The 18,838-nt window shown below is 41.3% G+C and overlaps 2 protein-coding genes across 2 annotated transcripts; one reads left to right on the top strand and one right to left on the bottom strand.

Moving 5' to 3' along the window:
* Positions 1 to 217: 217 nt before the first annotated feature.
* gprc6a (G protein-coupled receptor, class C, group 6, member A) lies at positions 218 to 12,372 on the bottom strand. Its single transcript, XM_052066550.1, has 6 exons — positions 12,078 to 12,372; positions 9,491 to 9,785; positions 8,122 to 8,925; positions 7,167 to 7,382; positions 6,813 to 6,936; positions 218 to 5,304 (listed from the first exon to the last, which is right to left on the bottom strand). Exons 1-6 carry the CDS (start codon positions 12,275 to 12,277, stop codon positions 4,172 to 4,174), a joined length of 2,772 nt encoding a protein of 923 aa, XP_051922510.1. The 5' UTR covers positions 12,278 to 12,372; the 3' UTR covers positions 218 to 4,171.
* A 2,246-nt stretch (positions 12,373 to 14,618) lies between these two features.
* On the top strand, positions 14,619 to 17,399 carry cnih4 (cornichon family AMPA receptor auxiliary protein 4). The gene is made up of 5 exons (XM_052066604.1): positions 14,619 to 14,700; positions 15,079 to 15,147; positions 15,527 to 15,639; positions 16,235 to 16,375; positions 16,469 to 17,399. Exons 1-5 carry the CDS (start codon positions 14,632 to 14,634, stop codon positions 16,494 to 16,496), a joined length of 420 nt encoding a protein of 139 aa, XP_051922564.1. The 5' UTR covers positions 14,619 to 14,631; the 3' UTR covers positions 16,497 to 17,399.
* The last annotated feature ends 1,439 nt before the right edge of the window (positions 17,400 to 18,838 follow it).

Below are 18,838 nucleotides of genomic sequence, written 5' to 3'. Positions count from 1 at the left end.
CACATTTTGCCTGACGAGTTTCTCGTCTTCTAGATTTCAACCTCCTTATGATTTAGTTTTCTTACCATCACCTCTTGCCATCACAGCCTTTTATGGTTTGAAATGCTATGCACAGCTAGCTCAAATAGCTTAATAGGTATTACCATAAACATTTCCAATGGTTGATAAGATATTTCCATCAATCAAACCGATGTGACCACACACATGGACAAACAAATATGCACACTAGAACTTTATTTTAAAAAATGGTATGTCTTTAAACTCACTTTATGGCATTTACACACAATAATTAATGTCAGGGAATACAGGCAAATAGCTAAGGCCCATTCTAAGTCGAATACAGGGGCTAACAGCTGCAAAATGAGAGAAGCAAACACAAACTTTGACTTTCACTTTCACTGTTCCTTCATATATGGTACATTTAAAGACTGCCAACAACAGTGGACATCTCATCCACAAATGAAACAAACAAACGAATGAAACTTGACAATAACACCAAAATGCCAAAATAATACTTTTATTGCTTTGTCCTGGCCCCATTCTAATGGAATAGACAAGTTTCTCAGTAAATAATGGACGATAACCCCACTACCCCCAATAACACTAATAGGTGAATTTGTCAATGCTGAGCCATGAATATGCGGGCGTTCACTGTCTATAAAAGCTAAACAAAAATAATGTTAAAATATTTTGCATTGGCCAATACTTAAAGACTTGTAGAACCAAACCCCAATACTTACGTACGTCATTTTACAAATGATTCTTACGCAAATAGACCGTATAATGAACTATGGGAAACCACCATCAAGTTGTTCATTGTGATAAAGTATTTGGAAATCCTTAACAAAGAGAGGACGCGTCAAGCCATTTCAGCTCAGTTACATTTTCAAGAAAACTTCACATGAACATCTGTTCAGGTTTTAGGGCAATTAGCCGCTTGCATCCCTTAAATCTTGACCCTGAGATTTTTTTGTTATAATTATTTAAATTTTTTGGTAAAACACCACTTTCCCATATGTATCTTTTGACATCGACACAGTAATAAACGGAGAATGACTGATACTGATTTGATGGAATTCATCGAGGAACAAAACGTTTTCTTCAACCTCCCCGCCTCTCAAATGTGCCGTGTCTTTGTCAAAAACTGGACTGACAAGTTTGCAGTTGAGGCTTTTCTGTGTGCGTGAAACGTGATGACATGCCGCACCTGAGGCTGTTATGTTCTTGCTCTGACACCAGTAATTGTTTGAATTAATTCATCTTTTAATCTGATTTCCCGACTGTGGGAAATACCGAGGTGGCCTTGATGGACACAAATAGGTCAAAAGATTAAATCACTTGCACGCATCTAAAAATAAATAATGGTATCGACATGGCATGCCTGACGCGTCGACACCACTTCTGTTTCCTGATTGTTTCATAGAAGTGACCGAAAAGGATGTCCTTCAAAAACACAATAATGAGCACAAATATTGGACACATATAAATTAATCCCTCATCTTTTTTTTCACCCGAGATGAGGATTTCAAGCATGTGTTTCATTTATTTTAACAAATTCTATGACCGGCTGAGGATTTCAAGCATGTGTTTCATTTATTTTAACACATTTTATGACCGGCGTGGGTGGGCATTACTTCAATTCTGTTCATGGCTAAACAGAGGTTTACTCGTTTTGGGAGACAAAAATCCACCTGACCCACACGTACTCGTGGTTTGGCACTTGTGAATTTGCATTCTTGTGGATGATCTTTTTTTTCAATTAAAGAAAAAAATCTTAAATATTTTTTGTGGAGATTTGGGATTTTGAATGAACTCACGCATACTCGACAATTGACACTGAGCACAGACTGATGACCCGAATTTGGATAAGCACCAAAATTGTACACAGACGCCCACCTATTTCGTGGGCCTCCGTTGTGCAATGAACAATTCACAAAGAAATTGCAAAGAATGCCCTTGCAAAAACAGCGGGGATGACAGATCTACAACTTTATCTAGTTTCACTCCGAAATCTAATGGGTTCCCGATATCGGCACACGCCCTAATTGCACAGTACATCATAGTTCCTTGAAGTAGTTGGTGATTTCGTAATAGTACAGTGCGCCATGAATATGTAGCCTCATTATCTTCGATGCAAAGAGGTTGACCGTTAACTCTTAAATCAGATGTTTGATGAATTACATAAGCTGAGGTTAAATAGAGGAAGTGAAGCAGGATACACTCAGTACAATGCTGCTCTTTACATGCGCCATCAGCACAAACAAAGAAAGCCAACCCTTTTTCAACTGGACTCCATTGTTGTTGGACATAGCGAAAATATGTGTTTTTTATAAAGGTCCCTTTGCATTACCTGCCGTTCTGAAAGCTGTGCCAGCATGTTAATTAAACAACTATGCATTTTGCGCGAACAGGATCTAGTTACACTTGTGCCATGATGAAGAGTTCAGACTTAGCTCGTCCACATTCCTGAATGCCAGTCAACGTCAACATTTTTGTTGAAGGTATTCAGGACTGCAGTTTCTTAATCCAAATCACATGTGAGAACCACTAGACTGACACCTCATCACCTGTGTTCTTGTGTTTTCAAGATTATTGGGCATTGGATATACAATATAGCTATCCATTTTCTCTATCTCCAGTCAATCACAGGATACATTGAGACAAACACATGTTCACAGTCACACCTAAAACCCCTGGCAAAAAAATGTTCATAATATTCATGGTAAAAAAAAAAATACAGAATCATTAATTTCAGAGGATGTTCATTTAGTTGTTTCAATTTGTATTAAAAAAGTAGATCACAGACATGACATAAAACTAGTCATTTCAATGGCAACTTAACGGGTTCAAAGAAAGACAAAAAAAATATCAAGAAAAAAATGCAGTAGTTACATTATTTAGACTCAACAAAGTCAAAATATTATGGAATCATTCAATTCTAAAGAAAAAAAACCGGAATCACCCTGTAAATTTCCATTCCCAAAACTAATAGCTATATCAGATTGGAACTGCTTGCAAGTCTGCAATTAAACACTAGTGAGTATACCTCGGAGAGCTGTTGCACCAAGTAGACTGACATGAATCATGGTTCAATTAAAACAAAAGGGAGGATTACCAAACTTTCGAAAGAAGGTAAACCATCACGCGATGCTGCACAAGGTGATTGTTCACGGCCACCTGTGTCTAAAATCCAAAACAAGTACAAACAACCGGGGAAGTTTGTCAAAGGCAAGCACTCTGGTACTGTAGACCAAGGTAGTTTCCTCAGTGTGGGACAAATAAAGGTTATCTTATCTTATCTTAAGACATCAAAGCGTCTAGCCATTTAAAAAAACCAAACTCAAGGAAATGGGATTTACCGGTATATCCAGAAAAGCTAAACGAAAGCCATCAATAATAACACCTAAACAGGGAAAAAAAACAACCAAATGCACAGTGGGCTAAGGAAAAGAAATTGTAGACAGTAGATGAATTGCGATTCTGCATTGGGCAAGGTAATGACGCTGAAACATTTGTTTAATGCCGTTCCAATGAGATTTATGAAGGTGACTGTCGGAAGAAAACGTGAACATTCCCACAGTCATTGATCATAAGGGGCTGCATGTCAGGTAAAGGCACGGGGGGGGGGGGACGTCTGCCATTACGTCTTCAATAGAAGCATAACTTGTCACTGACGTTTGAGACACTTTTCTTATTCCATCAATTGAATGGACGTTTGGGGATGATCAAGTTGAGTGTGCATCTAGCCAAACAAAGACAAATAAGGTCAACAGCAAAGCTCCAACCTGCAAAATTGATCTGGCAAAAGCAAGCTGACAAAGTTGGCGCCAGATTGAGCTCTGTTTATCACTAATTAGAGCTGTTAGCAAAGCCAGAGGTGGTGCAACAAAGTACTAGTGGCGTATCGTGAAGTGTTATTTTGTTGGTTTTCCTCAGAATTGAGTGATTCGCTCATTTTTGTGCGGGGTTATAGGGATAATTAGAGAGCAGGGGTCACCACCGGGTAGCCCCCCCCCCCCCCGACCCCCAGGACCACATGAGTAGCCCGCACGCTTGTTGTAAAAATAACTCACCAGTGGAGCAATCTTTTGACAAGGTTAATATTTACAGAGATTCGTGTTGTCTTGTAACACCCTCATGAGCTAGACAATGGATTGACAGTTTTTCGTTTTTAGTCCGGGAAAGCCGGTAAGCTGAGGCTTCTTCTGTGGGAACTGCATCGGTCGCTGACTTTATTTTGCCCTCTGTACGAAACTCTGAAAGTAGCTCTGTTGCTGTAGTTTTTCTCCGCACCAGGTTTGACGAAGTCCTTTTCAGACGGGGAATGTCTGACACTCTCCTTATTGTTAAAATGTTTCTCTGACACTGAAGTCCCAGACACAGAAAACGATTCTGTACTTTTGACATTATACTGATACAGCTTTTCCCTGAAAGCACTGCTGGTGTTTTGGGCTTTCCGAAAAAGAATTATGTAGCACTTTGGGAGGAAATGACAGCCAATGATGCCATAATTGGAGATGAGAATGACCACCATTTCCACAGCCGGAAGATACACTCCATCAGCGGTGATGTAGATGGGGACGAAAATCATCCAGGAGGTGAGGTAAAGCAGCATGCTGAAGGTAATGAATTTCGCCTCATTGTACCGCTGTGGTAATTTACGCCCCACGAAGGCACAGACGAAACAAACAAAAGCCAAAAGTGCAATATAGCCTAGCATCACGCCAAAGGCCACGTATGATCCTTCATGACAGAATTCCAACATAGTTTTGGGCTGCAAAACAACATGTTTATAAGGGCTCTTGAGGACCAGCCAGCAGATGCAAATAATAACCTGTAACGCTACACAGGCAACGACAATTAAGTAGGACTGGTAGACTTTCCGGAGCGCTCCTTGTATCTCGATATTCGACTGGAATGCCAGAAGGATCTTCAGGGATTTGACCAGGATGCAGGACACGCACACAGTGAAGCTGACGCCAAAGAGCACTTGTCGCACTTTACACTGGAGGGAGCCAGGCCGGCCGACAAACAGCACGACGCTGATGAAACTTACAACCAAAGAGTACAGGATGACCTGAGTCAGGGGTCCTCCAGCGGCTCTCACCACAGGGGTGTCTCGCTTATGGAGAAACAGTGCCGACACCAGCAGTACTAGCAGGATGCCCAGACCTGAGAACGCCAGGAGCGCCACGGCAAAGCGGTCCTGCCACGTGAAGAAGATGACAGTTTTCGGCAAGCATGTGGCGCTTCCCTGAGGGGACCACTCCGTTTTTTTATCGCAGCTCATGCATTCGTCCATATCTGGAAGAAGGAAGAGGGCCGTTGGTGAGTATCCAGTGAATTCATGCGGTTCGTTTAAGACGGGGGTGGGCAAACTTTTTGGCTCGGGGGCCGCATTGACTTCTAAAATTTGACAGAAGGGCCAGGTCAGCACGAGCTATGGTACATTAAAAAAAACTGCATTTGTTGACAGTCCATATCAAACATCAACAAAAGCATGAACGTACTGTATTAATATACTTTTTTTTTAACAGTGTTGTTGATGACCTATTTTAGACTGTGAATTTCTGCAGATGGGTTGTGATCAGACCAGTAGAAGTAGAGCGATACAGAGGTCCTGGGTGATCAAAAAGATCCCCCCCCCCCCCCCCCTGTGTTCTGCAACTTCAAGTCAATGCGCCTCCTCTTGGTGAAATGCCTGTCATTACAAGTCAAATTGAAATGAATGCAATAATTCACATCGAACCTTAATTGTAGACCGACCTTCGGCGGGCCGGATTAAAAAGACCAACGGGCCGGATTCGGCCCGCGGGCCGTATTTTGCCCACCTCTGGTTTAAGACAATGAAAAGGATGGAGACAATGTGTCGACAATTGTGTGTTGGAGTTTCACCTTGCAGGTAATTTGCAACTGCTCTTTCAAGAGCACTAATTGTCTCTTTTGACCCTCTAACCCTAACCCTGACTTCAACTTGGAATAGCAGACGGCAATCACTTGCGCTACACAATAGGGTCTGGAGCTTCGAGCAGGAACATCAAACACCCGGCGCACTGATAACAATGATGCACAAATAACATTGTCACACCCAAATTAGGTTTGGAAAATGAGAAACTCTATTGAATGAAAAGCATGCAAGTAGCGTGCGAATGAAACCAAGCTGCTTCCCGTCAAAGCCCTCCAAACCTTCCACTTTCTTGTGCACGCAAAACAGGTTTACTTAGCACTCGAGCTCATGTTAGCATCGAAAGCTTCAAGTTTGTCTCGGTCTCTGTCAGGAAATACACTAAGAAGTAATAATCCGTTCAATGTTTCAATCAACCATATCTGTTTATCACAGTTTATTTGTTTTGAGATTTTGTCAATTAACTTACCAGCTGTTTAACAAACAAACTTTCCTGGATTGAGAACGTTGTGCTACCCTTGATTAAAAATCTAACTATTTAAAGGTCAAAAATAGTTTTAAAAAGACAAAGAACTTGATCTTTAATGTTTGTCCTCTTTCATTCAGGTGTCCCACGGATACAAGAGAGTTGAACTGCATATTGCAACACAGTACTGTGACATTTAAAAAAAACAAACTCATCTTTAAAAAAAAAAGGCTCGTATACGTGGCGCAGTGAGTCTTTTTCCCAACTATCTCAAATCATATTTACGTCTTTGCTTGTAATCAAACCAAGTGAAGCTTCACTCACAAGGTGCGTGTGTGCCTTGCCTGACTGTAGGATAATTAATTTCACTTTGTGTTGGCGCACGAAAGCCGAAGGACGCCCTGTGCGCAGTATGTCTGCACCCACGGGCTAATTACTTGCCTGTGTCGTTGGAGTAGTAATTCTCCGTACAGTTGATGCACTCATAGCAACAAGTGTGTAGCCCCTCCGATGTTTTCTTGAACTCCCCAGGCATGCAGCTATTGGAACATTTTGATACTATTCGCTGTGAAGCAAGGAGAAAATATATTAGCAGTCTTTTCTTCTTTTTTTCTCCTTCGCGAGCGCTGTGTCAACGTCATTCGAAGTCCCGCTTTATGTAATAAGTAAGATTTCACCGAGGCGGGCTTCTTATGCGAGAAGTTGCTCGTTACAATAAAATCAATTCAGTAAGCATACACTGTGTTTGTGTTTTACAAAGTGATATGGAGGTGGGGCAGAGGGATGGGGGGTCACCTGCAAGTCGTGAAAACGACCCGTGGAGTTGCTGTCCGTTAGGGTGAAGCTGCTGACTTGTGGGCTGTACTCAGCCACGATGTCATGGACGTCAATTTTCCCTTCGATTGACCTCCAGAGGGTAACATCATAACCTTGGTTGATGTCACCTTGGTTGTCAAATGTGTATTTCCTCCCATTACAATCAAATTCATTTCCGCGAAGTGCTTCCAATACCTGCAGAGAAATAAAAACCTTAATATTAACAATTTTTTTCTTGAAGATATTGTCTTCTCGCTTTTCTTTTAACCACAATATTCTGGCTGTATTTCATGTTGGCTTTTCCTTGTGGCAATACAATTTTGTCCAGTCATCCATTTTCTACTTATGCTGTTTAAATTCATGGGGGGGTGGGTCACTTTCAGGCACATTTTAAGAAAGCGTATGGTGAATGAAGTTTCCCTTCATATTTGTGTGTGTGTGTTTAACCATCAAAATGAAATGGCATACACCAGTTAAAATGGTTTTTGTTTTTTGTTTTCAATGTGGATGTGAGCCACATACACTGCTGGTGTTATCAGTGAACTAATCAAATTCCTTGTGCGTCACAGATTTAGATGTGGTTAACCGGGAAATAGAGTACCATCATACCGAGAGGTTTGCCTAAGTCTAATGCCAACAATAAATAACCCACTTCATCTCTTCCTCTAAGTGCACATCTCAAAAACATTTCAAGTATTTGAATCTCTTTCAATGTTTTAGCTTTCACGTTGTATTTCTTTCACTTTACAATTGATTTCCTGTTTCCTTTGGGCTTACCCCAAGCCACCTCTTCTGGAAATTGATTCATTGTTTACTCAATGACAATGTTGTTACCTAGCAGCTGTTCTCCACCACCATTTTAGCATTAGATTCAAAGGTGTGTATGCGGTTGTTCTTCAATATTACTTCGGTAAGTGGGTAATATTGACTGTACCTCCCAGGGTTGCAGGTTGCCGGGAGTTTTGCAATCTCTGCTCCTGCAGAGAGAAGCTATAGCTTGAGCTACGGCGGCCAAAGCCAATTCGACACTCGAGACCGTGGCCGGGTTCATGTTTTCTCTGATGGTCTTCACCGCTTGAGATGGCAGCACAGCGTTTCCGGAAGGGTCGCTGGTATTCGTCAGCCTGGTGAATTCTTGCAGCAAGGTGTCGCTCGATGTGTTGTTGGAGCCGGTCGCCTCCAGCCTGTCCAGGTACTCGTTGAAGGATGAAGCTTTGTTGGTTTTGAAGTTGAAGCCCACGACCTGTCCTATATCCGCGAGGCTGAGGTCTCCTTGCACGTAGCTCGCCATGGACCAGCTGTCACTGGCCAACCACACTCTCCTCATGGACTCCATGCTTTGCCCTTTTCTCAGAACCTCATTCCTCATTTCCTGGTAAATGTCTTTCATGTGAGACGACTTTGAAAAGGACACAATGACCTGCGCCTTCGGATTTTGATAGATGGTTTGGACGGCCATTCTGAAAGCGTAGTTTAAGTCCTCAGCCGTACCGGTGTTCGGAAGGATGCATTTGAATGCCAGACAGATTCCGCTTTTCGCGGCTTGATCGGCAAAGTGCTCAAGTGCCGAGCGACCGTAATCACCATCCGTGATGACCATTCCCACCCAGTTCCAACCGTGGTGCTTGATGATTTGGATCATGGCGGCTATCTGGTGCTGATCATTAGGAACCGTCCTCATGAAGCTGGGGAAGCGGAGCTTGTCACTCAGAATCACGGCTGTTGATGAATAACTGATCTACAGGCATAAAGGGCATTGTTTGTTATCATCGGGAAAGGGAACGGGTTGAACATGAAAAGAAGATGAGGAGAATTAGTTATGACAAAGACTGCTGTAACAGAGCCTCGATTTAACCACCACTCTTTTTTTTTTTTTGTATTGGGCAATGCATAACTATGGTTGCATAAAGGTCAATTGTGGAATACAAAGATCGGCCGGAATAAAAATATTAGAGGAATGTTTTCAAATCTACAGTATATGTTGATTATTATTGTTGTAGTATTTGGTGATTTTTTTTTTAAATGCACTTTATCACACCGAGGGGTCGTCAGAAGCATTTGCATTTCTTTTCCAATACGGCAAATTCAATACAATTAAATGGTCTTTGTTATGGTCTTGTAAAAGAGCAGCGCTGATGCTGTTCAACGGATTAAACAAAATTCGTTTTGTAGAGAAGCTGTGCATGGACAAAGATAGAGGCCACTAGGTTTTTGTGAAAATCAAGATAAATTGAAATCATGGAACTGTCCGCCTCGAGATAGAAATAAATCTAAATCAAACTGAGTAAAAACTCCAAACTTACTTGAGGAATCATGTCAAGGGCTAGATGCCTGGCAACAACAATCGACATTTCAGAAAAGGACGAGCCCAAAATGGCCACAACTGGTTGATCACATGGAGAGCTCGCGTGTCCTGTTCCACACTTGGTCTGCTCAATGAAGTCAGCTGTGGCTCTCAGACCCATGCTGACATCTCTGCAGGAGTCATGGACCCGGTAGCCCAGGGTGATGTCCAGATCCATCAGGAAAGGAGATTTATTCATCAAATCAATTGCATTCATCATAGCCAGCAATAGTACAATGTCCCCCACTGATAACCTGCGTTAAAAAAAAAAAAATAATAATAATTAATACAACACTATGCACTCTTGCACATTCACCCAAATGCATTTTTCTCCACTGGGCCCTGTACATTTGCACATTAACAAAATGGTATTACGATGGTGCAAAAAGACGTGGAAAGATTAATTGTGAGGCCCATTGATAAGCATTTCAAACATTCACAATGTGTCACGACTGACTAAACTATCCAAAGCGCAATTTTCAGGGTCCTTTTTTTCAGATGATCTAGTTGTGAATTGTGTATATCCATTCATCCATTTTCTGATCCGCTTATCCTCACAAGGGTCGCGGGCATGCTGGAGCCTATTCTAGTTGTCTTCGGGCAGTAGCCAATCGCAGGGCACACACAGATGAACAAACATCTGCACTCAGTCTCATACCTAAGGACTACTTTGAGGGATCAATTATTGTACCTTGCATGTTTTTGGGATGTGGGAGGAAACCGGAGTACCCGGAGAAAACCCACGCAGGCTCGGGGAGAACATGCAAACTCCACACAGGAAGGCCGGCGCCAGAATTGAACCCTGCACCTCTGCACTGTAAGGTCAACACGCTAACCACTGGCCCCACTGGGCCGCCCGAATTGTGTAGATACAGATTTTAAATAGTAGTCAACAATTGTATGAAGCCTGGAGACCTTACAGACCTCAGTGATTTCTGTGTTTTCTCCCTGGTGATGTTTTCCCGGACCTTCACTACAACCACCTTCACTTCCTTCTTGTTTGTGGGTCTTGCTGCCTTTACTCACGGTAGGTAAAAAAAGATGCTCTGTTGGATTGGGATCAGACCACTGACTTGGCCTTCAAAGAATACCGTTTTTTTTCCTTCAAAATGTCTTCATTTATTTCCAAGATTGACTGTTTGTCAGCATGAATGTTTGACACCTGATGTGGTATACGGTACTCTTTCTTCCCTTCACCATATTTTTCTATTCGCATCTGCATGTCACTTACGAGAGACCAAGTGGAAACAGGAAGACACAAGCCACAAACAAACATATAATTTGAGGTTGTTGCAGTTAGAGGCTTGGCACCCTCTGATGATGATGACGATACTCGGAAGGTGGTGATTGATTCTCAGTTATTGACAGCAAATTATTTTCATCTATTATAATTAATTATACATAATATTCAAAACAAATATATATTTAGAAAGATGTCAGTGGTTTTCGTACTATTGAGTCTGAAAAAGCTAATGTAAAAATTACATAATAAATGCTATTTTGGGGGAAATCTATTGACTGTCCATCAGGACTGACACTCTGTACTGTATGCTTATGTCAAATCTGTTGTGTGGGGTAGATCGTGGCCGCTCATCAAAAATGTGTCAACCTCATGTCATTCGTGTTAGCAATGAAAACATTCGAGTCCAGTGACGTTTTTTGTTTCATGTCCAATTCTTGCTTTCCTCATCTTTCACTGAGCATCTATTCCTGGAGTCTGGCTTCAAAACGTTTGCGCTCACAAGAAGGCCGACACATTCAAACTTGCCATCAACAAATAATTTGTTGACTCAGAAAACATATTGTTGTTGAGGGTCTAAATGCATTTATCTATTGGATAGACACAGTTTATATCTATGCACGGACAATCACAACATTACGACCACGTAAACATGATAATGAGACCCATTATCATGGGAATAAATAATGTGATTTTAAAAAAGAACAGATGACATGAGAAAGCTGCACCAAGTGTCTCGCCTTTAGAAATCTTTTTTTTTAAAAAGTTCGTTTTTGATTGACAGTCACTGAGGTATTATGTTAACAAAAGGTTCATACTTGTAGTTTTAGGAAACAGCGGTGTACAACTGTGCTGTATCATATTGAACGATGTACCATATTTTGGTTAACTCAATTAGTTGAGCAAATCGGGATCATTAGTAGCAGTTAAGTGAACATTATAATCTACTGATGAACTATTGCACTATATCTGAGTTATTTTAAACATCGCATTACAGTAGTAGTAATAGCTGTAGGTCAGAGGACACATCAGTGATGGAATAAGTGTGTCTTGGTTTCCCTTTTATTTAGTATCGACCACAAAAAATGGCATCTGAGCCCATGCGGACATCAACTTTACATATAAATGCAGTATGTAAGTAACTTGAAACCTACTTGGAAAACAAATTCAACAAAACAACTAAAAAGGATATCAGAATGAATCAGAATTAACATTCAGAGATCAGAGACACTAGAGCATATGTCATAAGTCACATGGTGTGGAAAAACATTGTTACGCATTAGATTTACACGGAGGTCCAACTTACCGTACACACTTGTGAGACTGGGGAGCAAAGGAACTGTTATATCTGTCAACACCTCGATGGAGGGGGAACATTCCTCCAATGATAAAATGTCCTCTGGCTGTAACTTCTGGTGCTTTAGTATAATATTCCAAGGCCACATTACTCAAAATAATACAACAAACGTTGACGTACAAATAAAGTACAGCTGAAATCTGTGCCATAATTGTGGCCTCTATTTCCCTCCCTTCTCTCACCGGCTCATCTGCACCTCTTTACCTCAGGCAAAGTGATGCATTTCTATTTAAGCATCATTGCTGGGGCCAAGAAAACCACTCCTCTGGCTTTGTCATTCTCAAATCTCTGATCTCATTACCTCTCCGTTGGCCCTGCCCACTCTTATGTGACAGCCAAGTGACTCAATGTTGCAGGAACATATTTCTTGTTGTGCATAAAACATATCTTCTCCAGGTGATTAGAGGGCACAGTGGTTTAGTCTATGGATGGAAGTAGCACAACACGTTAAACATGCTTTAAAAACTCAATAAAATGCAGGATTTCATTTATGATATTGTTTCAGAAACATGGTGAAGTACATGTGAAACTCAAATGCAGTGCATTTTTCCATGACAAAAAAAAAAAAGAAATTGGGGAGATCGAAGCCACACACCATGTACACGGAAAGCGCTAACCGATTACCATATTGTGTGCTCGATTAGTGCAGGCACACTGCTACTGAATGTGTAAGAACTATGCATCGTGTTTACAGTGACTCACTCTTCTTCGGCGTAGATTCCGTGCGGGGAGGGAATGGCCCCAAGCCTGAACGGCTGCTATGTGTCTTGCTAGCTAATTAAGAGACGTTAACGCTGGGGGTTGAGTGTCCTTCGTGCCCAACACATTCTCAGATATGAAAGCACGGCACTATTAAACCAGTGACCGGCATTGTGTATAATTGCTATCATAAAAACCGCTACACTCTCATTCAAGAAAGAAGCACAAAATGGCGGCATGAAATTTGCGCTTGGAACATCCCACAGGTGAACAGGCAAACTGGGAACAGGTGGGTGCCATGATTGGATGTAAAATTTGAATTGCTCAGTCATTCACAAGCAAAGATGGGATGAGATTCAGCTCTTTGTGAACAGTTGTGTGAGAAAATAGTTGAACAGTTTAGGATATATGAATTTCGGAATTAGGTTCAGAGAAGCTGGACAAATCATGACATACAAGCGGCAAGGCCAAAAACCAACATTGAGTGCCCGTGACCTTCGAACCCTCATGCAGCACTGCTTCAAAAACTGACATCAGTGTGTAAAGGATGTAACTACATGGGCTCAGGAACACTTCAGATGACCAATGTCAGTAAATACAGTTCGGCGCTACGTCCGTAAGTTCAACTTAAAACTCTGCTCTGCAAAGCAACAGCCAGAAACAATCCCTGCTTCTCTGGTCCCAAGATCATATAAGATGGACTAATGCAAAGTGGAAAGTCCCTCCCACGCCCTCCAGCCCGCCCTGACAGCACTTGGTAGCTCCTTCAGCCAGAGACTGTTACACCCGCGCTGCAAGAAGGAGAGATACCGACGCTCGTTCCTACCGACTGCTGTCAGGCTGATGAATAAAAAATAACAATCATAATAATAATAGTAATTAAATGATGTGAAGGAAAATTGTAAATAGTACTGCGATTTATCCATTTTGTGTTCATATTGCATTTAATTGAAAGATGTTTGTTGTTTTTTTCTCTTTCTTCTTTCTACATACATTCTTGCTGCTGGAGGCTGTAAATTTCCCCAGTGTGGGACGAATAAAGGATATCTTATCTTAAAGAGTTATGTGGTCTGACGAGGGCAAATTTCAAATTGATTTTGGGAATTGTGGACATTGTGTCTTCCAAAGAAGAAAAGAACCATCCAAACCGTTTTGTAGTTCAAAAGCCAGGATCTATGATGGTATGGGGCTGTTAATGCTGAAAGGTACATGCAGGTCTTGGAGAAGCATATGCTGCTGCCAAGCAATGTCTTTTTCATGCCCCCTCCCCGGTTGGGCTGAACCATCCTGCTATTGGGGAGACTCTGACTTTTTGGGATAGTTAAATTGAATAGCTCAATGAATAATACATCCATCCATTTTGAACACCGCTTATCCTTAAAAGGGTCACATGGAGTTGCTGGTGCCTATCGCAGCTGACTTCGTGCGGACGGCAGACTCCACCCTGAACCAGTCGCAGGGCACATATAGAGAAAAACGACCATCCACACCCATATCCACACCGTCAACGAGTGGGAAACAATCCCACTCTGCCCGCACACAAGTCCAACGAGTGTACCACTACACTATCAGCGACTGACTGAATATGCACTTAATTTTATGAACATATATTTTTTTCTGAAATATCTAAAATATTTTTGCATGGATGCTACTGTATAATATATTTTTCTCACGTACCCCCTGGAGTGACTTCACGTACCCCATTGAAGAACTAATGCTCCAGTCGATTGTAGAGTTCTGGAAAGATGCCACCCCCAGCCGCAAGGTGGCAGTATATTGTCCTGCCCCAATCATAACACAAAAGATGGACGCCGCCGTGTTTATTTTGTCACTGATCGACTGTTGTGCACTGATTTTCCTCGCTGTCTATTTTGTATCCTTTGCTGTGTATTTTTTCTTGTTTGTACGGAGAGCCTGTTTGTAGAAGGTTGTACTAAGTTTGAAACGTTTGTGACTTTTGTCTTTTAAATCGTCAAATTGGTGAAAAACCGAACTACCATGTTAACACATTAGCCATGTTGCTATCATTTCCGAGGCAGTGTTCCTCGCAAACGCAACAGAAACATAATGGCAGTCATTAGTCAGTTGGACAGTAATTTGTTTCCATTGGACGGGCTACGCTCAAGCCAAAGTACATTTACGCTGATTTTATGATAATTTAACGTAGTTGTCGGGTACTAGTAATAGGAGTGTCTTACTCGTCTGTACTTGTTGTTTATATTGTTTTGCACTACCTTGACTTAAAGGTCAGATTATTACCTTGTCGGATTTAGAATGTGACTACATCAACGCCAGAGCATGTTGCTCCAAACTCAATAAAGTAAGTCTGCATTGTTTCGTTTGGGACAAACTTCGTGTACTAGTACCATTATGTGCAGTCCATGTTTTACAAATCAACAAGGATCAATTTGTGTACAGTACCTCAAGCGGCATTAATTTTTAACGTCTTTGATTTCTGTCAAGTTTCATACACTGTACATAGTGGGTGTGTTATAATTAAACAAAACAGTGACTATGAACACGCACCGATTTGCCTCATACTTAGCATACTCAGAATTTTAGCATGTGCAGTGTCAATGAGCACAATTCAGTAGTGACTGCTTGATTGTTTTTAATGGTCATGGTTTTGTTTACTTTGACTTAATATGGGCCAGCATCCTTATGTTATCCTCACTGTGTTTGGGATGTTGTGTTTTCAGTGGGTAATACCAGAGATGGTTGGCCAGTGTCTGTCCACTGTGCTGATGCTGGTCTCTACACACTGGTTCATCTTCTTCCTCAACCTTCCCGTAGCAGCCTGGGACATTTATAGGTAAACAAGTTTCTTATTTTTTCATGATTGGAGCTGCTAGATTTGGAACAAAAATCATTGATCATGATTTAGGCCATTTTATATCACGATAACGCTATGCCATGGTATATCTTCAGCAATTGTATTAAAAAAACAAAACAAAAAACATATTAAGACTGCTTACCTTTTCTCATTTTATTTTGAAGTGACATCAAGCAGATCTGTATCAAATGAGAAATGCATCCAGTAGAGATGCTTTACAAAATTATCAAATGCAAACAGAAGCACAGTCGGCAAAATATTTTATTTTTAACTGATTGTGCGGACTGCAAAACTCAGGACTGTATCGTGCCAACAAATCACATTATTATATCAATTCTATTCTTGTTTTCTTTTTTGTTTGCTGGTTACCCTTGAGATGTATGTAATAGGAAACAAGTACCTTGTTCTGCAAAGCAATACTCTCCTAAATAAAAACCCAAATTATTAAATAAGTCTTACACGCTGACCATAGACTGACGTGTTTAAATAATCTATGTTTATATCATCTTTCTTTATATAACTTGATATAACTCAGTCGCCACATGGTGAAATTAAAAAACTGTTTTCGGTGCAGATACGTGAAGGTCCCGATGGGCAACATGGGCGTCTTTGACCCCACTGAGATCCACAACCGGGGGCAGCTCAAATCACACATGAAGGAGGCCATGATCAAACTGGGATACCACCTGCTTTGCTTCTTCATTTATTTGTACAGGTAGAGGACCACACAACACAATGGCATGTTGAAAATGAGTCCCCATGTTGCCTTACATTATTAACTCATATGGTCGGCCTCTGTTTTTAATAGCATGATTCTGGCTCTGATCAACGACTGAGGCCGCATGCTTGCAGCGGGACCTCCGCCGTCCTTCCTCACGCTCCTGGATTTAACCTTTCCCTCCTCCCATCATGTGCTGGATGCCTCAAATCGTTCCAAACTGCTCTCCTGACAAGTTGAATCGTGTGCCAAAGGCATACTCTTTCGAAAAAAATGCGTAGCATCTGATACAAAGGTATCAGAGCCCCCCCCCCGCCTCCCATAAAAAAAGTTCAAATTACTTCAGATCAATTGTAATGAAATTGTGCAAGGGAAAGCAACAAACTGTGTGAATAAAATAACTTGACAAGATCCTTAACTGTACCTATCCTGATGCAGGTGTACAGTGGATTCTTCAAATATTTTGACTTTGTTCTGTTAGAAAGTCATATTAAAGCTAGGGGTGTTCTTTTGCACTGAATCTGTAATGAGCACCCTACAGTCACTGTTTTACAAAAAAGAAAAAGGTGAGTGCAGATAAGTTAAGTGTGCACAAGTTGAACATTGTCTATTCACTCACACTTTGAAATCCCCGGCTCATATTTGAACATGATGCTCATCAGACATCCAGTCTGGTTTCATTGTGTTAAATAAACACACGTTGTTCTGCCTGAACAATGACTTTGTGTTCACGCTAAATCAAACATTCCTCCATTTAAAGGTTTCCGCCATCTTGTGCGTTTTTTGGTTCTCATTAGGATGCTGCATTTGTGCAGTCACCTCTATTTTGAAAGACTGCAGTATGTTTTGAAATGACTCCAATGAGAGGCACGTGTTCACTTCTGTCCTCAGTATATTAACTGACAAGACTGCTGGTGAGCTTAATGCCTACTTCTCACTTGTCTGAAGCAGTGTTATTTTTTTCTTGATCATTTGAGTTTCATAAATAAAACAGAGTACAGACAATGTGTCTTCTTATGTACATCCTGTTAAATTGTCATTAGTTTCCTCTGTGAATAAATGAGATGACCTTTTAGAAGCACAAAATTATATATATATATATATATATATATATATATATATATATATAACGACCATGTATAGTAAGGCATTTTTGGCCGAAAAAAAAAATGACCATGTATAGCACATTTCCTCTTATGTCATCAGCCATCTAAGTCACAACAGGATTTTTGCGTTTTTGCCCCAACAAACCGACCATGTATCGTAAGGCATTTTTAGCCGAAAAAAACGACCATGTGTAGTAAGGCGTTTTTCAACGAAAAAACGACCATGAATAGTAAGGCGTTTTAACAAAAAAAAAAACCGACCATGTATAGTAAAGAGTTATATATATATATATATATATATATATATATATATATATATATATATATATAATGAGGCGGCCCGGTAGTCCAGTGGTTAGCACGTCGGCTTCACAGTGCAGAGGTACCGGGTTCTATTCCAGCTCCGGCCTCCCTGTGTGGAGTTTGCATGTTCTCCCTGGGCCTGCGTGGGTTTTCTCCGGGTGCTCCGGTTTCCTCCCACATTCCGAAAATATGCATGGCAGGCTGATTGAACACTCTAAATTGTCCCTAGGTGTGAGTGTGAGCGTGGATGGTTGTTCGTCTATGTGTGCCCTGCGATTGGCTGGCAACCGATTCAGGGTGTCCCCCGCCTACTGCCCGGAGACAGCTGGGATGGGCTCCAGCACCCCCCGCGACCCTAGTGAGGATCAAGCGGTACGGATATATATAATGTTCACGGTACCGAAAAATAATTATAAAAGTCACCGCACTTGAATTGACTGTGTGATCCACCCGATTTCACTGCACCTGTATGTGTGTTTGTGATGTGGTGTGGTGTCTGAGTGTTTCTTCTAATTTACTTTCGTTTTGTTTTGTGTTCAGTGTTGGGGGCGGGGGGGGGGGGGGGGGGTATTGCGAAGGGGACGACACAACAGATGACCATGTATAGTAGGGTGTTTTTAGCCGAAAAAAACGACCATGTATAGTAAGGCGTTTTTGGCCGAAAAAAAAAATGACCATGTATAGCACATTTCCTCTTATGTCATCAGCCATCTAAGTCACAACAGGATTTTTGCGTTTTTGCCCCAAAAAACCGACCATGTATCGTAAGGCATTTTTAGCCGAAAAAAACGACCATGTGTAGTAAGGCGTTTTTCAACGAAAAAACGACCATGAATAGTAAGGCGTTTTAACAAAAAAAAAACCGACCATGTATAGTAAAGAGTTTTTAGCCCCCAAAAAACGACCATGTAAAGTAAGGCATTTTTAGCCCCCCAAAAACGACCAGGCATTTTTGGCAGAAAAAAAAACGACCGTGTTTTGCAAGGCATTTTTATCATGGTCATTTTTTGGGGGCTAAAAATGCCTTGCAATACATGGTCGTTTTTTTGGG

The sequence above is a fragment of the Hippocampus zosterae genome, chromosome 5 (assembly GCF_025434085.1).
Source record: "Hippocampus zosterae strain Florida chromosome 5, ASM2543408v3, whole genome shotgun sequence".
NCBI classification, from domain to species: domain Eukaryota; kingdom Metazoa; phylum Chordata; class Actinopteri; order Syngnathiformes; family Syngnathidae; genus Hippocampus; species Hippocampus zosterae.
This window is presented reverse-complemented; position numbering and strand designations above follow the sequence as displayed.